Raw genomic sequence first — 24,226 nt, 5'->3', positions numbered from 1 at the left:
GGTTCTACTTAGACATTAAAAATTGTTTAGCTTGGGGAGCCTGGATGGCCCAGTCGGTTGAGCATCTGACTCTTGGTTTCCACTTGGGTCATGATCTTGCGGGTTTGTGAAATTGAGCCCTACATCAGGCTCCAGGCTCAGCAAGGAGTCTGCTTGAGATTCTCTCTCTCCCTCTATCCCTCCCCAATGTGCTCTCTGGCTCTCTCTTTCTCTCTCTCTCTCTAAAATAAATAAATGAATCTTCAAAAAAAAAAAATAGTTTAGGGATGCCTGGGTGGCTCAGCGGTTGAGCATCTGCCTTTGGCTTAGGACGTGGTCCCTGTCCGGGGATGGAGTTCCGCATCTGGCTCTTTAGAGGAGCCTGCTTCTCCCTCTGTCTATGTCTGCCTCTCTCTCTGTGTTTCTCACGAATGAATAAATAAAATCTTTTTTTTTTTTTTAAAGTTTAGCATTGGTGGTAATAGGTAAAATATTAAAACCAAAACATACAGAAATTTTATGTTTATGAACATTTTTTCATTCTTTTGGTTACCATAGAAATAGCTGTTGTAAAGATTTTCAAGTATGAATGATGTGTTTGAATAAAGATAATGGCTCGATTTTATGAAATGAGTGATACCTGCCAACTTGGCCACTCAGCAGACTCTGAATGACCAGGTGTATAGTGTGCCTAGGTGTGACCATGAAAAGATAGAAGTGACCAGACCACTTTTTCCTATTTAGCCGAGTGTAGACACACTCTGCTGTCTTTGGTGGCTTGCCATTATGTCTTCGTGGAGTCTCTGAGCAGTGTGAGCCCTTTAGGGAGACAATTCCAGAGTTAGACTGCATGGGTTTGAATCCTAACTGTTCTACTATGCAAGTCACTTAACGCCTAGACCTCTGTTTCCTCATCTGGAAAATGAGAACATTAGTAGTAGGTAACTTCTAGGACTATTCTGGGAATTCTATGAGATAATGCGTGTGTGGCATAAGGAAGTCAGCCAACAGCATCTGATGCGTGCATGTTGATTTCCATAGTGGTTTCTTGGTAGTGAGCTGTGACTACCTGTGATGTATGTGAATCCTCACACCTTTCCTAGGAGCTAAATAGTGGTTGCAGTGCTGATGCTGTAAGAATCAGTGATTCAGACACGGGAAGTCAAGACTGCTGCTAAGAAAAGTTGATGCATAAGCTAGCTGGGATTCCAAGTTGTTACGATTATTTCAACTTCAGGTTCCTGTGTTTAGGGATATTCGGCCTATCATAAAATTTACAGGAAGACCCTTGGTTTTGTTGAAATAGATACTTGACTTTAGCCTACAGTCATCAGTTTGTGTTTTTTTCTTTAAAGATAGTATCTATTTGAGAGAGAGCATGGGATAGAGAGAGAGCAAGCACAAGCAGGGAAGAGGGGCAGAGGGAGAGGGCAAAGCAGGCTCCCCACTAAGCAGGGAGCCTGATGTGGAGCTCAATCCCAGGACCTTCGGGATCATGCCCTGAGTCGAAGGCAGATGCTTAACCGACTCAGCCACCCAGGCATCCCATGAATTTGTGTTTAAATGGAGACCTCCAACAGCTGAGGAAATATTGTGGCTGTGTGTAAAGGCAAATCTATACCAAAGATTTGGCTATCAAATTATTTTTTATATATTTTTTAAAGATTGTATTTATTTATGAAAGACATGGAGAGAGAGGCAGAGACACAGGCAGAGGGAGAGGCAGCCTTTCTGCAGGGAGCCTGGTATGAGACTGGATCCTGGGACTCTGGGAACACGCCCTAAGCCGAAGGCAGACACTGAGCCACCCAGGCATTCCTCCAATTATTTATTTTAATTAAAAATTTAAAAACACCAGTGGATCATAACAGAACTTAGACTCATTCCAAGACAACCTTTTGTTTTCATAGCTGGAAGACTTAGATTCCTCTCTATGCTTTAGCACCATGGGCAGATTTTGGAATCTGTCAGTGAATTTCTGACCCTGGTTGCAGTTTTTTGGTGTCTCAGAACTGGAGATGAGTGTTGGGGGAAGAAAAAGCATGCATTTTGCAGTTAGAGAGACATAGATTAAAATATGCATCTGAGGGACGCCTTGGGTGGCTCAGTGGTTGAGCGTCTGCCTTTGGCTCAGGGCGTGAAACTGGAGTCCCAGGATCGAGTCCCGAGTCCCGCATTGGGCTCCCTGCATGGAGCCTGCGTCTACCTCTGCCTGTGTCTCTGCCTCTGCCTCTCTCTGTGTCTCTCATGAATAAATAAATAAAATCTTTTAAAAAGTTAAATAAAATATGCATCTGATAATGCTATGACCTAATTCATTCTCTGCATCCCCATCCAACCTCTGGCAACCACTGTTTTTACTGTCTGTCATTTTGCTTTTTCCAGAATGTCATATCGTTGGAATCACTCAGGATGTAGGCTTTTCAGATTGATTTATTTTCTTTAGTAATATGCATTTAATGTTTTTCCATGTCTTTTCCTGACTTGATAGCTTCTTTCTTTTAAGTGTTGAATAATATCCCATTGTCTAGATGGATCACAGTTTATTTGTTCACCTACTGAAGAACATCTGTGTTTTAGTTGTTTGTTTTCTTTTAGTTGAGTTTTAAGAGTTCTTTATATATTTTAGATAACAGCTCTTTATCAGTCATGTGTTTTGCACGTTTTCTCCCAGTCTGTGAGTGTTTTCTCGTTTTCTTCACATTGTCTTTTGCAGAAGTTCTGAATTTTAATGAAGTCCTGCTTATCAATTATTTATTTCATGGAATGTGCCTTTCGTGTTGTATCTAAAAAGGCATTACTACGGCCATCAAGGTTTTCTTCTATGTAATTTTTTAGGAGTTTTATAGGTCTGTGATCCACTTATATTTTACATTTAGGTCTTTGATCCATTTTGAGTTAGATTTTGTGAAGGATATGAAGTCTGTATGGGCGTTCTTTTTTGCATGTGGATGTCCAGTTGTTCCAGGGCTGGACATAGTTGAAGAAACTATCTTTGTTTCGTTGTATTGTTTTTGCTTCTTTGTCAAAATTCAGGTGATGATATTTATATGGGCTTGTTTCTGGGCTCTGTCTTCTGCTCCAGTGTTTCTGTCTGTTCTTTTTTTTTTTTTAAAGATTGATTGATTGATTGATTCATGATAGACACACAGAGAGAGAGAGAGAGAGGCAGAGACACAGGCAGAGGGAGAAGCAGGCTCCATGCGGGGAGCCCGACGTGGGACTCAATCCCGGGTCTCCAGGATCACACCCCGGGCCGAAGGCAGCACTGAACCGCTGGGCCACTGGGGGTGCCCTGTCTGTCTGTTCTTTAGATGATACCACACTGTCTTGACTACTATAGCTTTATGTAGTGAGTCTTAAAATTGAGAAGCATCAGTCCTCCAATTTTGCCTGTCTCCTTCAATACCATGTGAGCTATTCTGGGTCTTTTAACAAACTTTAGAATCGGTTAGTTGCTATTCACGAATCACTGGCTGGGATTTGGATTGGGATTGCATTGAATCCATAGATCAAGTTAGGGAGAATTGACATCTTGACAATATTGAGTCCTCATATCCATTAACATGGGTAGTCACTTACTTAGTTCTTCTTGATTTGTTCTTCAGAACTTTGAAGCTTTCTTCATATAGATTTTTTTTTTTTTTAGATTTTATTTATTTTATTCATGAGAGACATAGAAAGAGAGGCAGAGACATAGGCAGAGGAAGAAGCAGGCTCCTTGAGGGGAGCCTGATGCGGGACTTGATTCTGGACCAGGATCTATCCTGAGCCAAAGGCAGATGCTCAACCACCGAGCCACCGAGGCATTCCTATATAGATCTTGTACATATTTTGTTGGATTCATACCTAAGAACTCATTTTTGGGGGTACTAATGTAAATGGTAGTGTGTTTTGAATTTCAAATTCCACTTTTTCATTACCAGAATATAGGAAAACAGTTGACTTTATAGTATATAAACCTTATATCCTGCAATTTTGCTGTACAACGATATTAGTACCAGAGGGTTTTTGTTGTCAATTCTATTTTCTATGTAGACATTAGTATCATCTACAAACAAGGAAAATTTTGTGTCTTCCTTCTCAGTCTGTATATTTGTTACTTCTTTTTCTTGCTGTAATACATTAGCAAAGACTTCCAGAGCAATGTCTGTTTCTACAAGCTTGGTTTGCCCTGTGTCTTCTCCTCTCCTATGGATCCAAGAAGAGTTGTTGATTTTTTAGTCTCTTCAGCTTTTTACTTATTGTAAGGATGGAGTGGCAATTTTCAAGCTTCTTACCTGTGTATCTGGGAATGAAGTCTTTTAATTTTATTTTGGTGTTTTTGTCAAATAGAAGTTTTGCATCTTTAATTTTTATTTTTAAAGATTCTATTTATTTGAGAGAGAGAATGAGAGAGTGCAGAGAGTGCACACGAGCCAGAGTTGGGGCAGAGGGAGAGAGGGAGAAGCAGGCTCCCCGTTAAGCAGGGAGCCTGATCTGGAGCTCTATCCCAGGACCCCAAGATTATGCTTAGAGCTGAAGGCAGACACTTAACGGACTAAACCACTGAGTCACCCCAGATGTTTTTCATCTTGATGCAGTCAAAATGTCAGGTTATTCTTTATGGAGTGGGAACACCTTCTTACCCTGAGCTCATAGCTATTCTGTATTACTCAAATAGTTAAAATATCTATTTTCCATTTTTAGAAATTAAAAGTCACATATTCTAGGTTTCTTCATCCTTTCTTTTCTCCAGTGCTGTGCATAGCTCCACACTGACACCTGAGTCACATGGGCAATCCATTATGTACCATAAGGAAACCCAACAGTCATCAAGCAGCAGAGAAGGCTGGAAAGATAGGTCAAAGATTCCCTGAAATGCAATGCCAAGATATATGCCATACTGTTGGTTTTCTGGGAAAGACAACCTGATCTTGTGATGTAGGTATACTGATTCAAAGTAAGGCAATGTTGTGCATGAGTAGAACATGTTAATAGCACAATGGAAATGAAACCACCAAATCCAAACTGGGTGAAACTGCAGGACACATGGTCAGTTTCTTCGGCAAAAGAGTTGCAAGGAAAAAGAGAGATGCAAGGCAATCTATAGATCTAAAAAGAGTTGAGAGACATGATGAGCAGTTGCAGGATATGGGCTTATTTGGATCCTGACTCCAAACAAACTAAAATTTTTTTCTAAGACAGTGTGTGAAATATTGGAAACAAATAATATTTTTAATGTGTTGTTGTTAAGCAATTTTCATATTTTAAAAGGTGGACTAATAATATTAGGATTGTGTTCAAAGTAAGTCTTCTTAGAGATAGATTGTAACAAATGAAAATATACTAACAAATGAAAATACATAACATCCAGGGTTTAATTCAGCGTGATCTAGGGACAAAGGTATAGATGAAGCAAGTTGAATTTTTGCTTGAAATTTGAATCAGTATTAAAGTGGAAAATGGAGATATTGGTAAGACTGATTATTTTTTCAGTGGAATTCATTTTAGGAGGCTAAACATTTCTAAGCATGTGGTCATTTATTAATGCTGGACTCTAGGGCAAATGCTCTGAATAAGATAGGCAAGAGCCCATGCTGTCAGGAATATGACATTCTGGAACCAGGAGGCATTGGGCAGGAGATGGTGAACAAGTGAAGTATATAAATGTGGAAATAGTAACTGGTGAGATGTGCAATGTTGAAAATAAGGCAGTGTGCCCGGGACAGTGACTGGCAGGAAGACCACCCGTGAAGGTCTTGTGGAGAACATGCCATTCCTCCCCAGTGTGGAAGATGCTCGCTGAGCAACTCCTGAATGTCAGGCAGGAGCCAAGGGGGGAAAGTCTGAGAAAGATCCAGGTAGGGCATGAGCTAATGTAGAGGCTGAAATTGGCCTGCTTGTGGGACAGAAAGAAGACTGATGTGGTTGGAGTGTCCCAGACAAGTTGGTGACAGGCTGGGAACCGTCTGTCTAACGGGAACAGCATCAGGGTTCCTGCAGGCACCGGAATGGGCTACTTTAGGTGTCAAGAGATGGTTTTCACTGCCTTGTGCTCAGTTTGGGGAGAACACCCTGGTTTATAGTCTTTTTAGTCCTGTTTTTAGTATTCCCTGGTAGGATGGTATCTTTGGGGGAAGAATTCCCAAGAGGAGGTGGTGCCTTAGGTATCCCAATTTTAATTGGACTTAGGTGAGGGGCACCTGGGTGGCTTAGGTGGTTAAGCATCTGCCTTCAGCTCAGACCATGATCCCAGGGTCCTGGGACCAAGCCCTGCAACGTGCTCCCTGCTCAGTGGGGAGACTGTTTCTCCCTCTCCCTCTTTCCTTCCCCCCTGCTCATGCTCACTCTTCCTCAAATAAATAAATAAATAAAAATCTTTTTAAAAAATTAAACTTAGGTGGAAGGACTCATTACAGACTCATTATAGACACTTGGATTTGTTGCTGTCTCCTTTCCAGTGCCATTTTTGTGACAAGGCCTTTATGAACCAAGCTTTTCTACAAAGTCACATCCAGCGGCGCCACCCTGAAGATTCTCACCTCGGTAAGTCATGGGCTCAACTTCAAAGAGCTGTCTTCCCTTTGGTACCTTTTTCTCCTTTCAGTAAGACATAGTCCAGTGCATCTCTCGACCCTCTTAAAAGAAAGTATCATAGTTTTTGTTCATTCATTAAATAAATACTGAGCCCCTACTAGGTGCCATGCACAGCACCAGGCCGGGGGATTTGAGTGCAAGCGAACTAGACCAAGTCCTGCCCTCTGGAGTCTTACGATCTGCTAGGAGGGGCGGAGGAGACACACCTCAACAAACAAATGAGTAGTTCTTTTCAAATGCTGGCAGAGGCCACAAAGAAAATAAAATAGGAAGAATGGGCTGGAGGTAGTCAGCAAAGGCTTCACTGAGGAAATGCTGTTGGATCAGAAATGGGAATGACGTGGAGGTCCCAGCGTGGGGAAAGTCTGGGAAGTGAATATCCCAGGCAGGGGAAGCTCTGATTGTTTGGTGGGGGTGGGCAGCACGGTGTGTTTGAGGAATGCACAGGAGGTTAGTGGAGTAGAATGAACAAGGCAATAGTGTGCAAAGCAGTAGTGTACAGGGCTTTGGAGGGGAGGGGGTCGGGTCACCTGGGACCTTCGAAGGCTGGGAATATGGGCAGCTGCTGGTGGAGAGTGCGGCGGCAGTGGTGGAAGCAGGTGGAAGAATGAGGGAGGCTGCCAGAGTAGCCCAGGTGAGTGACATGGCAGTGGGATGGAAATGGTACCAGGGAAGACTAGAGAAGTGAGGATGGGCAGGACGCATGGCACATGGAGCTCGCAGAGGTGTGAGTCTGCACGAGAGCAAGGAGATATAGAAAGCCAATCCTGGGTTTTTTGTCTTACACGTTTGGGTGAATGGCAGTGATAGCTCCTGAGATGGGGACCTAGGGGCAGAGGGTTTGTTTTGGTCAGGGTAAACTTGAGTCCCGATACTGTCACCATCCAAGTGGAGGTGCAGGGGATCTGGAGGTCAAGGTAGAGGCCCGGGCTGGAGATCTAAACCCAGAAGTCCTTAGCAGAGCTGGGCTGGATGAGCTCACCTAGAGAGGGGAAGACGGCAGAGAGCCAGCCCTGCGGCTCTCCCAACGCGAGGAGCAGCCAAGGGCAGTGAGAAATAGTCATGGAGGCAGAAGGGAGACCTGGGGAGTGTGTTGGCATGGAAAACAAGGGAAACAAGTGTTTCCGGAAGGCAGGCAGTATCCACTTTCCTGAATGTTCCTGAGGCACAGAGTAAGATGAGGACCAAGAATTGATTCTTGCTGTCACGATGGCTGCTGCTGACCTTGACATGACCGCTTCTGTGGGTTGGTGGGAACAAAAGCCCAAAGGGAGTGAGCTAAGCTGAGAACCAGGTGAGCAAGGGGTCACATTGTACATATTTACTTAAGTACCATTTGTGGGGAAGGGCAGCAGAGACACGAGGCATTGTCTGGAGGGAAATGTGGGACCAAGGCAAAATTTTTGTTTCCTTTGATGTGGGAGATAGGAAGATGTATTTGGGTGCTGATGTGAATTAACCATGTATAGAGGGGAAAATTAAGAGAAGGCAGGGGTTCAGTGCTTCTCCAGGAACCAGGTTTCTTGTTATGTAAATGTTCTTAATGTAAACAAACAAAAAAGGCCAGGTCTTCTCAGATCAAAGCTTTCTGCAGATTGCCTACAGAACAGTAACCCACAGAAATTCTCATTATGATTTAAATGCTTTTAGCATCTCAACAAGTGTGCTCCTAGCTTGCTTTAGCCTCCTTTTTGGGCCAGTCTGCTTCCATCCCTGCCTATTTCAGACAAACAGATTTATTTAGGAAACAGCTAAAGCTTTGTATAAACAGTACGAACAGCGGAAAATTCCATTTGTAAATCATGGACCATTATACAATTTAGCAGTATGTTGGAGAAATTGGGAAGATTAAATATTTTAATTAACCTACCATTCTTCAGTGTGAAACTGACCTTCTTTCTCTTCTGTTTCAGTATCTTATTCTATCTCATACTCGTTTCAGAGAGTATTTCAGACTCTGAAATGAGTATTATTTCTTCAGGTCATCTTTGAGATTCTGACTTTCTACTTTGGTTTCCATACCTTTCATGTCTACACTCACAGACACATGTATATCCATTCAGTCATGTGCACATCTTCATGTAAGTACATGTACATAAGTACCTTCTCTTTCACTTGTTGCTTCCTTTTTACAACCTTTTGGTACCTCGTTTTGGCCCTATGGACAGCTTATAGCCCCAGTTTGCATTTTGATTGCCAGCCTCTGCTTGTCTTAGCACTGATGGGGTTCTCAGGAGAGTGTGGTGGGAGCCAGAAGGTTGGTGACCATAGAAATTTCCAGTATGGTGGTACCTGCAGCAGAAACTTGCTTCCCTTCTCTCATTGAGACTGGCATCTCCAAGAGGAGCCCGGGATTATTCCTTGTCATCCTTATTGTTCCCTGAATGGGCTCTCGCACTGTCTCTGAAGGATAATCCAACACAGTGGCTGAAAGAATCTGCTACAAGTAATTCAGCACCCTATAACACGAAGGGCTGCAAGTAATTGGCTTGTGTGGCCTGAAAAAGTAATAATATCCCAAGTCAGAGCACTTTCCTTTGTTTTTGTCCTATCAATAAGACTGTACCCTGTAAATTTTTAGTTAGGTTTCAGAGGAGGTGGTATTTTAATAACATATTTCTGTTGCAACAGAGTATAAGAAGAAGGCACAGACTGATAAGCTCCAGAGTGAGATTGACATGCTGAAGGAACAGCTGCAGCTCACCAAGTCTCAGCTGGAGGCTGCACAGCACGCCCATGCTGTCAGGTTCTCTAAGGTAGGCTACTGAGTTCTGAAAGGGTGGTGTGATGGGAAGGACTGGTATGAATTCCTTTGAAATGTTTGATGGAATTCACCAGTGAAGCCATCTGGTCTTGGACTTTTCTTTATTGGGAGGTGTTTGATTGGTGCTTCAGTGCCCTTATTCATTATTGGTCTGTTCAGACTTTCTGTTGTTTCCATGATTCAGTCTTGGTAGGTTACATGTTTCTAGGAATTTATCCATTTCTTTGAGAGTGTCCAGTTTATTGGCATATAATTGTGCACAGTAGGCTATTAATGATCCTTGTAATTCTGTAGTATCAGTTGTAATGTGTCCTCTTTTCGTTTATAATTTATTTGAGTCCTTTTTCCATTTTTGGGTGGTCTACTAAAAGTTCGTCAATTTTGTTTATCTTTTTTTAAAAAAACCCAACTCTTAGTTTTGTTCACCTTTTCTATTGTTTTTCTGTTCTCTATTTTTATTTTTCTGCTCTAATCTTTTTTTTTTTTAAGATTTTATTTATTCATGAGAGACACAGAGAGAGAGGCAGAGACACAGGCAGAGGGAGAAGCAGGCTCCATGCAGGGAGCCTGATGTGGGACCTGATCCCAGGACTCCAAGATCACGCCCTGGGCCAGAGGCAGGCGCCAAACCACTGAAGCACCCAGGGATCCCCTTTCTGCTCTAATCTTTATATTTCCTTCATCCTGCTAACTTTGAGCTTAGTTCTTTTTTTCTAGATCTTGAGGTATAAAGTTAGATTGTTTATTTAAGATCTTTCCTTTTTTCCTAATGTTGGCATTTTTAGCTATAAACTTTCTTCTTTGAACTGCTTTTACTGCATCCCATACAATTTGGTATATATGTTTCCATTTTCATTAATCCAGAGTTATTTTTTACTTCCCTTTTGATTCCTTCTTTGATCCATTGATCAGGAGTGTACTGTTTAGTTTTTATGCATTTGCAAATTTTCCAGTTTTCCTCCTATTACTGATTTCTACTGAGTTTTATACAATGTGGTCAGAAAAGATACTTGATATAATTTCAGTCTTCTTGAATTTAGAAAGATTTGTTTTGTGACCCTAATGTATAATCTGTCTGGGAGAATGTTCCATGTGCACTGAGAAGAATGTGCATTCTGCTGCTGTTGGATAGTATATGTCTGTTGGGTCCATTTGGTATATAGTGTTGTCCAAATCCTGTTTGTGTCTGGATGACCTATACATCATTGAGGGTAGAGTATTAAAGTCCCCTACTATTACTGTGTTGCTGTCTTTATCTATATCTCCTTTTTGTTTTATTAGTATATACTTTATAAATTTGGGTGCTGCGATTTGGACACATAAATATTTGCAATTCCTATATCGTCTTGATGATTGGCTTCTTTAAGATAATCTTTGTCTCTTGAGTTTTGTTTTTGTTTTTGTTTTTGTTTTAGTGTAGGATTTACAGCTATAAATTTCCCTATGACCACTGCTTTGGCTTTCCTTTTTTTTTTTTTTCCTGGTATGTTGTGTTTTAATTTTCATTCACCTCCAAGTATTTTCTAACTTCCTTAGTGACCTTTTCTTTAGCCCCTTGGTTGTTTAAGAGTACATTGCTTAATTTTCATGTATTCATGAATTTTCCAGTTTTTCTTCTGTTATTGATTTCTGGCTTCATTCCATTGTGGTTGGGAATACACTTAGCATGATTTCAGTCTTTTAAAATTTATAGAGAATCTTTTATGACCAAACATATGGTCTATCCTGGTGAATCTTTCATGTGCGTTTAACAAGAATGTGTGTTCTGGTGTCGTTGGGTGCAGTGTTCTGTATGTTTGTCAGATTGAGTTTATTTACCTACTCCAGTTAGGTAAAAAACCAAAAAGTGAAGGTTATTGAGAAATCAGAGCTGATTGACTAGACCTTGAATTTAGCTTGTATAAATACAAATTTGTGTTTTTGAGGGGTGAGGTGGGGCTACTCTATCCAAAGTGATACAATATTGCGAATGGTTCTACTGTTCAATAGACATTTTCTTTTAAAGTATGTTTACATTTTACATATTATTGCACATCTACTATACAGGTTTATAGATCATAGAACTCTTGAGACTTTGGGCCTCTGTGTTTGTATTTTAAGAAATGTTAAGGACAAAAGGATGCTGTGTGCTGTTTTGGATTTGAAAAAATGACTGTGGGCATTGCCATGAATGATATGAAGTGCGATTGCAAACCTGACTGATACAAGAAATACTAGCTGCCACATTGGAGGGCAAAACTGTGACCATTTATTTAAAATTTTGCATGTTTGCTTCATATGAGAACTTTTAAACCCGTGCATTAAAATAATTTCAGGAATATGAAATGCAGAAAACAAAAGAGGAAGAATTTCTGAAGCTATTTGATAGATGGAAAGAAGAAGAAAAGGAGAAACTAGTTAGTGAAATGGAAAAAGTCAAGGAAATGTTTATGAAAGAGTTTAAAGAATTGACTTCCAAGAATTCGGCATTAGAATATGTGAGTATTAAGCCAAGAGGTCCTCATAGTATTGGTAGGGTTGTTGCCTTGAGAGGTGGTGTTAGAATGGCATGATGGCTAGTGGATCTAGAAATTACTTTATTGTGCCCAGACACCCCTCCTTCTGAGAGTCCTGAAGGAGCACAAGACATACAGAAGACAGAGCAAGTCAGCAAAAGTCGCATCTTTGAGAATGGGAGCTTTGGCCCCAAATGTGTGTCCAGAACACTTGGTACATTTGAGGGGCACCTGGCTAGCTCAGTTGTGGAACATGGGACCCTTGATCTCAAGGTTGTGAGCTCGAGCCCCACATTGGGCATAGAGATTACTTAAAAATTAAAAAAAAAATCTTAAAAAAAAAAAAGAACAGTTTGGTACCTTTGCTCAGATCATACTAGAGGGTCTCTCTTTCCTTAGCTGTTAGAACTTGATAGTCATAAACCATAAACCTCTCCCTGAGTTTTGAAGCTTTCAAAGTTCCAAAGGAACTTTCTGGAAAGGTTGACACAGTTCACCGATGTGGAAGCCAATCCAGAAAGACAGAAGTAGAACCTTTAACCAATTCCCTTCCTGACCCTAGGCCTGGCTGATGAAGAGGACTGAACAAGCTCTTGTTGGCTAACTGAGCCACCATCCCCTGTGGGAGAAACCTTGATCCATACTGCCCTGGTCACAGGCATTGACAGAGACATGCCTCGTTGGGCTGGAACCTTAAGCTCTGTGACACTGGCCATTGTCTTCCAGCTAAGAATTACTTGAGCTGGATGGGCAGCTCAGTCCTGAGTCACTCTTGGGGAAAAGACGCAAGATCCTTGAGCTCCCTCTAGGGGACAAGCTCTGTAAACTAAAATGGAGGGATATTTTTGGAATATGGCTAAGAGCCTTCTCTAAAACGCCTTGAACTTTTGGACAGGGTTTGGCAAACCACACCCTGTGAACTGAATCTGGCATACTACTTCTTTTTGTATGGCCAGCGAGCTAAGAAAGGTTTTAATATTCCTAAATGATTGAAAAAAGTCCTAAGAATATTTCACGACACATAAAAATTGCACTCCACTTAAGGCTCCGCACTGGGCATGCAGACCTCTTAAGAGTCTGTCTCTGGCCCTCTCCCACCTAAAAAAAAAAAAAAAAATCAATGGTTTTTAGTATGTTTACAGAGTTGTGCAACCATCCTCACAGTCATTTCCGAGCATTTCATTACCCAGGGAAGAAATCCTGTGCCCACTGGCACTCTCTCCCTCGAGCTACTGGCAAGCACAGATCTACTTCCCACCTCTGTGGATCTGCCTGTTGTGGACATTTCATATGAATTGAGTCATACAATTTGTGATGTTTGGTGAGCAGCCGCTCCCAGTTAGTCTAGTGTTTTCAAGCTGTATCCATATTGTAGGAATGACTCTCTCACGCCTTTGTCATTGCCACCTTATGTCCCATTGCCTGCATGTCGTGTTTCACTTGTCTGTTTCTCAGGTGATCACATGTGGATTATTTGCCCTTTTTAGCTATAGATGGTTTTTTAAATTATTTATAATAGACTTCATTTTTTTTAAGATTTTATTTATTCATGAAAGACACAGAGAGGCAGAGACGCAGGCAGAGAGAGAAGCAGGCTCCACGCAGGGAGCCCGATGTGGGACTTGACCCCGGGACTCCAGTATCACGCCCTTGGCCAAAGGCAGGCACTATACTGCTGAACCACCCAGAGATTCCCTAGACTTCATTTTTTAAAAAACATTTTATCAATTTATTTGAAAGAGAGAGAGAGAAGAGAGAAGAAGCAATGGAGAGAGGCAGAGGGAGAGAGAGAGCAAGAGCAAGAGTGAGAGAGAGAGAGAGAAGCAGATTCCCCATTGAGCAAGGAGCCTGACTTGGGGCTCAATCCTGGGACCTGGAGATCATGACCCAAACCAAAGGCAGACATTTAACCGATTGAGCCACCCAGGCACCCCGCTTCATTTTTTAGAATAGTTAGATTTACAGAAAAATTGAGCACAGAAAATGTCATAGAAACCCCCCCTCTCTTACCCCTGTACACAGTTTTCCATATTACTGACATCCTAAATGAATATGGTACATTTGTTGAGTTGATGAACCAATACTGATATATTAATTAGTATTAAACTCCACACTCTAGTCCAACGTCTTTAGCTTTTAGCTAATGTCACTTTTCTGCTCCAGTATCCTGTCCAGGATACATTATATTTAGTTGTCCATCTCAGGCTCTTGTCTGAGACAGTTTCTCCAACTTGTTTTCAGTGACCTGGACAATTTTGAGGAGTACTTGTCAGTAGGATCCCTGTCTACTGGAATTTATCCGGTAGTCTTCTCGTGCTTAGACTGGGTTTATGGGTTTGGGGAACAAAATCCTCAGAGATAAAATACAGTTTTCATCATGTCATATCAGGGGTAATACTGTCTTCATGATTTATAATTGTTTTTTCTTTTAAATTTCTTAATATATATATATTTTAAAGATTTTATTTATTTATTTAAGAGAGAGAGCAAGAACATGAGGGAGGGTGGGAGGGAGGGGCAGAGGGAGAAGCAGGCTCCCTGCCAAGCAGGGATCCAGATGCAGGACTCGATCCCAGGACCCTGGGATCAGAACCTGAACCGAAGGCAGACTCCTAACCGGCTGAGCCACCCAGGCGCCCCTGGATTTATGATTGTTGGTGCTGACCTTGATCACGTGGCTGAGGTAGTGTTTGTTAGGTTTCTACACTGAAAAGTCACCCCCTCTCCCCTTTTCATACTCTACTCTTTGAAAGCAGTTGCTGTGTTCAGCCCAGACTTAGGCAGGCAAACTATGCTCCTCACCCTTTTGTTTTTTCAGTTAATATATTTCCTTCCGAGGGTTTTCACCGCTGGTAACTTCGTGAATAACATAATAAGCAAAAGGTAGAGTTAAAACACCATGGCCCTAATGGATTTTGGGACACAGTTGCTGGATGGGTGCTGGCCTTGGCACTAAATTCTCACAAGAGCCAGCTGCACCCCATCCCTCTGTTTCTGACAATTGCTATGTGCCCATCAGAAAATGTATGACCCATCGTATAAGGTTAGAAAGTCAGGTTTTCCTTTCCCTTTTTCACCCTGCATGCATATTCTACTGGAAAAAACTGGAAAGCAGGAGGAAGAAAATTGGAAAACCATTAGGTGAGAGAAGTGGAGAAGCACAAGTAGCATCTAGAAGGAGAGTCTGATTTAAAAATGGCTATAGTGTTTCCAACTTTATTCTCTGTTTCATCTTATTAAAGTGTAAATATCTGGGGGCGCCCTGGTGGCTCAGTCAGTTAATCATCTGCCTTTGGCTCAGGTCATGATCCGAGGTCCTAGGATTGAGTCCCAGGTCGTCGGACTCCCCTCCAGTAGCAGGGAGTCTGCTTCTCTCTCTGCCTTTGCCCCTTCCTCCTGCTCTCTCTCTCAAACAAATGAACTCTTTAAAAAATAAATAAAAATATAAACATCTGTACCAGTGGGTTTGCATCTTCTTTTCTAGCAACTGTCAGAAATCCAGAAGTCCAACATGCAGATCAAGTCCAACATAGGCACGTTAAAGGATGCACATGAATTTAAAGAAGAGCGTCCTCAGTATCCCCAGGATTTCCAAAGTGTGATGCAACTCCTCGATAGTCAGGTATGTACCAGCGGGCAATCACTGAAGGAAGGGGCCCGATTTATTTATTTATTTATTTATTTATTTATTTATTTATTTATTTATTATATTTTTTAAGATTTTATTTATCAGAGAGAGAGAGAGTGTGCACAAGCAGGGGGAGCAGCAGAGTAAGAGGGAGAAGCATACACCCCGCTGAGCAGGAAGACCAATTTGAGGCTCAATCCCAAGATTCCCAAGATCATGACCTGACCTGCAGGCAGCTTCTTAACCCGCTGAGCCACCCAGGCACCCCAGGGGCCTGGTTTTAATTAGTGAAGCAGTTTACAGCAAGCATTACCTACAGAAAAAGGGTTTGTCTCTTTCGCTGACCAAGGAGCTAATTCTTTTCTTCTTATGTCTTAATACATAATAATAGGTGTTCATTAGATACTTGTTGATTGACTAAGAGAACAGTTGGCAAAATTGTTTCATGTTTTTGCTAACCTAGTATCAACTTGAATTGCTTGGGATTACCTTAGAGCTTATTTTTCATATTTCAGGTGTAGGTCCCACTTTCAAAAGGCACAGAAAGGAATATGGAAGAACTAACTTTATTTCCAGAGCTTAGATATATGGCTACACTGGTGTCCTGAAGGTCTTTGTCATTTATCAAACCTAATGAGAGTGGCCCTGTGTAATCAGCACAGCTGTCATTTTGGCAATTTTTGTCATACTAGTTTAGGAGAACATTGTTTTTTTTTACCAGGAAACAAATAGAGATCAAAGTTCATGAATTCAAAATTTTGTTTAAAGAAAACAATAACAAGGGTACCTGTGTGGCTCAGTGGTTGAGTGTCTGCCTTTGGCTCAGGATATGATCCCAGGGTCCTGGGATCGAGTCCTGCATCAGGCTCCCCACAGGGAGCCTGCTTCTCCCTCTGCCTATGTCTCTGCCTCTCTCTCTGTATCTCTCATAAATAAATAAATAAAATCTTTTAAATAAATATTTAAAAAAACAATAACATTTCAAAAAGTATGCGTGTTTTTGAAATTAGGACGATTGTCCCTGCTGCTTATTTTGTGGTCCATGTCTTGCCTCCCTCCCCGCAGTCTACTTTCCACCTCGCAGCCAGGCTGACCATGTCACTGTCCTGTCTTACCCTCCCATGGCTCCCTATTCTGCACAGAACCAAGTCTGCAATCCTTTTTTTTTTTTTAATTTTTAAATTTATTTATTCATGAGAGACAGAGAGAGAGAGAGAGAGAGAGAGAGAGAGGCAGAGACATAGGCAGAGGGAGAAGCAGGCTCCCTAAGGGGAGCTGGATGCAGGACTCAATCCCAGGACCCTGGGATCATGACCTGAGCCAAAGGCAGACACTGAACCACTGAGCCACCCAGGGTACCCCCAAGTCTGGAATCCTTAACCAGTAACCAGAGTCCCTGAGGATCTGGGCCCTGTGCCCATCCCCCACCCTTCTTGGCTTTACCTTGATGGTTCCAGCTGCACCAACAGCTCATGGTTCCCAGAACACAGCTTTCTGCATTCTGCTTTTGCCTCTGTGGCCTTCTCCTTCAGCTGGGGCAATAGCTCTTCTAGAGAGTTCTCCAGGGCCTTGCATTTCTCTAGTGCCCCCAAGCAAGAACTGCTCACATACACATTATAGGAAAACTCTGTATTGTCAGCTTCTCTTTCCTCCCGTGCAGGGCAGAGCTCGTCCCCTAAGCGCCCCCCACAACCGGCCACGGCAGCCCAGCAGGGTCTCTGGCCCATGGTAGGGGATCAGGAATTGTGTCTGTACTGAACTGTTGACAGTTGCTCTCCAAAAGCTTGTCCTTCAGGAACTGAAGGGCCCAGTTATGAAATCCCAAGATCCCACCTAGATTTCTTATTTCCTTCCCAGGACCTGTGTTGTTGGTTCAGAACCCAAGGTCTTAGAAACCTCAGTATTGCCTTTCAGCTCCTTAAATTGGCACATTAGCCAATTTATTTATTTTTAAAAATAGTATTTTATTGGAACACAGCCATGCCTATTCATTTTTGTGCTATCTACGGATGTTCTCCTACTGCTAGTAGGGGTGACTGTGTCCTGGGGCCCCTGGAGCCTAAGTAGTATTTACTATTAGCTCCTTTGCAGAAAATGTTTGATGACCCCTTGCTGTAGAGGTTAAGATTAAAACCAAGTGCAAATGGGTTCAAACATGTTTCAGTCTTTATTGTCTAAAAAAAAAAGCCTCCTAATATTTTACCAAGAAGGTAGTTGGGTTGCATAGGTACCCATTAAAAGGAAGCTTCTGTTTCAAGTAGATTTTATAGTGACCGTTATACATAAATGACTCTTATTTTATGGTTTTGTAGGAAAGCAAGTGGACCGCCCGAGTTCAAGTTCTTCATCAAGAACATAAGAAAGAGAAGGGTCGGGTAAGACTAAGATGCCAATGACCTGTCAGTGGGTCATTTTTTTAAGAGAATATCTACATATACATATATTTTAAAGATTTCATTCATTTATTTGAGAGAGAGAGCATAAGCATGAGCTGGGGGGAGGAGCAGAAGAAGAGGGAGGAGCAGACTCCCCACTCAGTAGGGAGCCCCATGTGGGGCTTGATCCCAGGACCCGAGATCATGACCTGAGCTGAAGGCAGACGCTTAACAAACTGAGCCACCCAGGAGCCCCAGAAGAATATATATATTTTTTTCTCTACGACAAAGATATTATTTGTCCACTTAACAAAATGTGTGGAGACAAGTGTGACAAAAATTAAAATTACTTATAATTTGATAACCAGGGATCCCTGGGTGGCTCAGCGGTTTAGTGCCTGCCTTCGGCCCAGGGTGTAATCCTAGAGTCCCGGGTTCGAGTCCCACATTGGGCTTCCTGCATGGAGCCTGCTTCTCCCTCTGCCTGTGTCTCTGCCTCTCTCTCTCTCTCTCTCTGTCTCTCATGAATAAATAAATAAAATCTTTAAAAATAATAATGATAATTTGATAACCACTGTTACCACTTCCTTGTAATTTTTTTGGTCTGTTTTTTATGCCATAAATGTTGCATTTCTCCACTATGGAAATCCATACATGTAGTCCTACAAATTTTGAATTGTGCTTTATAACTGTATATGCTTTTAGCTTAACATGTCATAAACATTCTCCTGTTTTTTTTTTTTCTCCTGTTTTAAAATATTCTTCAAAATCATGATTTTTTAACAGCTGTAGAATGATCTTATGGATGTTTCATAAGTTATGTAGTGATACCTTCATCGTCAAACACCTCGTTTCTAACTTTTTCACACAGCAGGGTGGTGGTCTAAACAGTCTTTAAGAAAGGCAAAGATTGGGATCCCTGGGTGGCGCAGCGGTTTAGCGCCTGCCTTTGGCCCAGGGCGCGATCCTGGAGACCCAGGATCGAATCCCACGTCGGGCTCCCAGTGCATGGAGCCTGCTTCTCCCTCTGCCTATGTCTCTGCCTCTCTCTCTCTCTCTCTCTCTCTCTCTCTCTCTCTCTGTGACTATCATAAATAAATAAAAATTAAAAAAAAAAAAAAAGAAAGGCAAAGATTGCTCATGTTAAAATCACTTTAATGAGGGACGCCTGGGTGGCTCAGCGGTTAAGCATCTGCCTTTGGCTCAGGGCGTGATCCTGGGTCCCGGGATCCAGTCCGGCACCAGGCTACCTGTAAGAAGCCTGCTTCTCCCTCTCCCTGTGTCTCTGCCTCTCTTTATGTGTCTCTAGTGAATAAATAAATAAGATCTTTTAAAAAATCATTTTAATGAAAACAACTTGATGATAATTTGGCTTTTCAGCTGAGTGCATCGCAGATTTAAGTGCATCACAAATTTAAGTGTGAAAATGCTATCATGCTGGTGTAGGAAAGCTCAAGTACTTTTTTATGTGATTTTAAGAGAGGAAAACTTCTGTTTCTTTTTTCACTTTGTATATATTTTGTAGCTCTTTGTTGTCCCCTGTATTTGAGCCCTTCCCGCTGCTATAAAAACATATGGTAGCTGACAAACAACAGTGCATTTCTCAGAGTCTGGAGCTCCGGGGATGGAACAGAAAGTGTATACAGTGAGGTGGTGGCTGTGTGTGGGTGTAAGGCCCATGTTGATTTCTGCAGCTTTAACCACCCTCTGAGCTGCAGAGGAGATAGCCAGCTTTGTACCTGATATCTCCATGAGCTTCCTGAGTGTAACATATCTCAGATGATGTGTTTCCCCTTTGTTCAGTGGCATCCTGATCAGAGAGTGAGATGCACGCTTTAGCCCTATCTCTCCCTCAAGAATCAGTCCCCGCCATCAGCAGGGCCCTTCACGTGTCTCACATCCATATCCCTCTGCACATTTCCATTGTGCCTCCCTTCCCTGCTGAACCCCCACTGTTTCTAAAGGACCTCGTAACCCGTCTCTTGGTTCCAACCTACCCCTTTCCCAATTTGCTCTCCAAAGAGCAGATGAGACCATCTGGCTGTTGGCCACCACTGCAGCCTCATCCCGATCCTCTCTCAGAACCAACTCTTTCTGACTACAGTAACCTTCTAGTCACTTAGAGAACATGCCAGCCTCTTTCTCTTCCCACACAGAGTTTTTGCTGCTGGGGTGTCCTTCCATTTGCTCTTTGCGTGGCTGGCTCCTTCCCCTCTGTATTAGCGTTCTGTGCCGTGTAGCAGATTACCAGCAATTTGTCATACCACGGCACCCATGGGTTAGGAGGGCAGGCACAGCCTGGCTGGGTTCCGTGCTCAGCATCTCACAGCTGCATTCAGGGTGTCAAATGGGCTGTGTTCTCATCTGGGGTCCGCCGTGTTCAGGTTATTGGCAATATGTGGTTCCTTAGGGTTCACTGTAGGATCAGGACCCTCAGCTCCACGACTCACTATTCGGCTATTGACTTCTTTAAGCCTGCAGGGGAGAGGCTGGCCTGAATAAGATAGGCCCATGCAGGATGATCTTTCCTTTCCTTGATTCAGCGTCAGCAACTTAGTGACTTTAATTGCAATCTGTCAGGTCCTTTCACACTTGCTGTATTGTGTTAGTTAGAAGCACATCTTAGGGGGCACCTGGGTGGCTCTCAGTTGGTTGAGCGTCTGCTTTCAGCTCTGATCTCAGGCCCCTGGCTCAGCAGGGAGTTTGCTTCTCCCTCTCCCTCTGCCCCTCCCCCTGCTTGTGCTCTCTCTCTTTCTCTCAGATAAATAAATAAAATCTTAAAAAAACAAAACAGAAGAGGCACATCTTAGATTCCACCCAATCCATGCCTTACTCTGCTCATGCTGCTGTAACAAAGTACCATAGACTGGGTGGCTTTAAACAACAGACATTTATTTCTCACAGTTCCAGAGGCTGGGATGTGGCAGGATCAAGGGTGCCACCCAATTCACTCCCTGCTAAGAGCCCTGTCGCAGATGGCTGCCTTCTCTCTGTGTCTTCGCAGGGCAGGGAGAGAAGGAAAGAGAGCTCTTCTGGTTTCTTATAAGAGCACTAATCCCATCATGAGGACCCTACCCTAATTCATCCAAACCTAATCACCTCCCAAAAGCCCCACCTCCTAATACCATCACATGGGGGATTAGGGCTTCAACATATGAATTTGGTGGAGAGGTGCACAAACGCTCAGTTCATAACCCCGCCAATGGAACGGGATTAATCAGGGCGGCGCTCTGGGGGTGCATACTTGAGGGCCCTGTAGAACTCTGCTGCCACGGCCCCCTCTGGCCTTGGCCTCCAAGTCACCTGACACCATCTAAGCAGGTAGCCCCCTCCTCTCACAGTTCCCACCACTTCACATGTGTAACTCCGATCACTGTCTCCAGTAGTCACATTCATTCACTCGTGGATGGTGTGTCTCTCCAACGGATCGCTAGCCCCATGTGGGAGGGCCTATGTCTGTTTAGGGCTTTGTCGCATTCCCAGTGTTGACTAAAGTACCTAAAATGTGATTGGTGTTCGCTAAATATTTGCGGAATGAATGTGGAAAGGGGATCGTTCAACCTTGTCTTTACGGATGAAGAAACGCTGATTTGTTGGGTTTAGAAAGACTCATCTGTTGGTTTGAGCACGGTATTTGAACACCGGCCCTCTGAAACTCAGGGTCTTGCTTGTCAGCCTTGTTGCCTTGCCTATTTGTCATGCTTTAGGCACTGAGCCAGCTCCGGAGGAGAATAGGCAATGACAATGTAGCGCAATTGCTTTTCCGGGAAAACGTTCAGGCTTCCCTTCGAGACCAAGGTGGAAGTTCCTCACCAAAGACACACTTCAGAATGACCAGAGGCTCTTTCCCAAAATATGTATGCGCAGCTCCACTGCCTGAGATTCTGGTTCATCCTGGGGTATTGTAGGGGGGGAAGCACCCAAACCCCAGATGATTTCTGCTTTGGATCTGTGGTTCGAGCCACTGCTCTTAGAATTTGAAGTTCTACTCTTATCCTTTGAGGCATTTTATGGTCTTGGTATCTAGGGACAGAATTTGGGCTTCCTTACCAATGGGGATGACGTTTAGTCCTTGCTTCTTTAAAACCTTTCTTGTTCCAGGCAGGTGTAGGAACTGTCAGTTCAGTGGCTGTCTGGCAGGAATAGAATGCGATTTGCAGATTTGTACATGTGGCCACGGCAAGTTATGATAGAAAGAATGCCTGATGGTGGTTTTGGAGGAAGGAGGAGAGGCCTTCCCCGACTCTGAGTGAGGGGCATCACCCCATGTGAGGGGTGTGGGGTTTTTGTGCTGCCGCTAGGCTATGCTGCTCCACTGTCATTCGGTTTTGCTAGTTCAGAAGCTGCTTTCTTCTTCCTTAATTTCTCTCAAACCCTAACAGAGGGAAAGATTCAATCAGGTTTAGTAATCTCTGCCTGAGACCTAACTATTAATTATTCCACATGATTGCTGCCTACTGGTCCTACAATGCACATATTGTGTTTCTCTGTTTAAGGGAAGTTGTGATTGCCAAGTTTTTATTGCTTTACCTGGGTTCTTGGCAGTCTTTTTTTTCTTCTTTTTTTTTTTAAATATCATCGGTAGGAGTTCAAAGGGAGTCACAGATAAATGATGGCATGCCCTTTTGACCTGACCGAAGACTCCATGGAACTTGGGAGGTTGTACGGTGGTCACATACAAAGGGAAATGATGGGGTTCTGTGCTCTGAAAGAGAGAAAAAACATAGTACTTGAAATGACAGGAGGTCACAAGAATGGGCTCGAGGGCCACAGACTTTCAGAAATAATTTCTGGCTTTTTCTTGCTTAAACTATCATGTTCCTCACTCAGCGAACTCTTTCCTGTGCTTTTCTGGTCACTTCTCAATCCCAGTACCCAAGTGTTAACCTCCCTCAGTTTTTCCTGTGTCCTCTTGTCCTCTTTCTTCTGGGGAGTCTGGATTGACGCCACATATTGCTGATCCCAAACCTCTGCCTGGAACCCTGGGCATTTTCACTGGCTTTTCCTTTGATTTTCCAGCTCTGTTTCCCAACCTGCTTTGGGGCATTCTTTCCATGGTCCACAAAAATGTAGGGAAGGTTCTTGATAGTGTTCTCCTGGAGGAGATTATTAGCATCCCCTAGAATATGAAAGGCTCTTTTTAAGCTTCACTCAGGGAACCTTTTCTTTAAAAAAATTTTTTTATTTATTTATTTGAGAGCAAGAGAACACGAGCAGGGAGTAGAGGCAGAGGGAGAGGGAGCTGCAGACTCCTTGCTGAACAGAGAGCCTAATGTGGAGCTCGAACCCAGGACCCCAAGATCATGACCTGAGCCGAAGACAGATGCTTAATGGACTGGGCCACCTGGTGGCCCCAGGAAAACTTTTCAACCTGGCTCAACCCAGTGCTTGTCTAGCCTCCTGCGTGCACAGAGCACAGGAGTGGGAAGACCCTGCACTGTATTGATTAAGAGTATTAACTTTTTGTTGCCGTTTTGTTTTAAATGTAAATAGGTTTGTTTGTGTTTTTTTTTTAGGTTCATAGCAACACTGAGCAGAAAGTGCAGAGAGTTCCCTTATACTCCCTGTTCGCTCTATACACACAGCCTCGCCCATTATCAACATCCTGCACCATAGTGGTACATTTGTTGCATTTGCTAGGCCTACATAACACATCATGGTCCCCCAAAGTCCATACTTTACGTTAGGGTTTACTCTTGGTATTGTACAGTCTCTAGATTTTGACAAATGTAAAGAGACCATTTAGAACATGTAGAATGGTGTAGCCACCACTATAGCATCAACAGAATACTTTCACTGCCCGAAAAATCCTCTGCACTCTGCCAATTCATCCCACCCTCAATCCCTGATTTTTTCACTGTCTCCATAGTTTTGCCATTTCGAGAATGTGCTATAATTGGAATCATAGGATATAGCCTTTTCAGGTTGGCTTCTTTCACTCAGCAACATGTGTTAAAGATTCCTCTAAGTGTTTTCATGGCTTCGTAGCTCATTTCTTTTTAGCACTGAATAGTATTCCATTGTTGGATGGACCACAGTTTATCCCTTTACCTACTGAAGGATGTCCCGGTTGCTTCCAAGTTTCAGCAATTACAAATAGAGTTGCTGTAAATGTGGGTAGGATTTCATGTGGATGTAAGTTTTCAGCTCCTTTGGGTAAATGCCCGGGACTCTTACTGCTGGATCATAGGGTAAGGGTATGTTTCATTTTGTAAGAATTGCCTGTCTTCCAAAGTGACTGTACTATTTTGCATTCCCACCAGTGATGGATGAGTTTTTGCTGCTCTCCATCCACACCAGCATCTGGTGTTGTCAGTGCCCTGGATTTTGGCCACTCTAACAGATATGTTGTATTACTTTTTGATTTGGTGATTTTTTTTTAAAGATTTCTATTTATTTATTTGAG

General features: G+C 42.8%; 1 protein-coding gene across 3 annotated transcripts in view; it reads left to right on the top strand.

Annotated features, from left to right (window-relative positions):
- The window catches only part of DZIP1 (DAZ interacting zinc finger protein 1), a 54,336-nt gene that overhangs the window by 4,507 nt on the left and 25,603 nt on the right, over positions 1 to 24,226 (top strand). For all 3 annotated transcript variants that reach the window (XM_072760862.1, XM_072760859.1, XM_072760860.1), the window contains 5 exons: positions 6,423 to 6,507; positions 9,190 to 9,314; positions 11,638 to 11,799; positions 15,302 to 15,439; positions 17,758 to 17,820. In XM_072760862.1, the coding sequence (XP_072616963.1) occupies positions 6,423 to 6,507; positions 9,190 to 9,314; positions 11,638 to 11,799; positions 15,302 to 15,439; positions 17,758 to 17,820 (573 nt within the window). The remainder of the gene's footprint in view (positions 1 to 6,422; positions 6,508 to 9,189; positions 9,315 to 11,637; positions 11,800 to 15,301; positions 15,440 to 17,757; positions 17,821 to 24,226) is intronic.

The sequence above is a fragment of the Vulpes vulpes genome, chromosome 6, assembly GCF_048418805.1.
Source record: "Vulpes vulpes isolate BD-2025 chromosome 6, VulVul3, whole genome shotgun sequence".
NCBI lineage: Eukaryota > Metazoa > Chordata > Mammalia > Carnivora > Canidae > Vulpes > Vulpes vulpes.
This window is presented reverse-complemented; position numbering and strand designations above follow the sequence as displayed.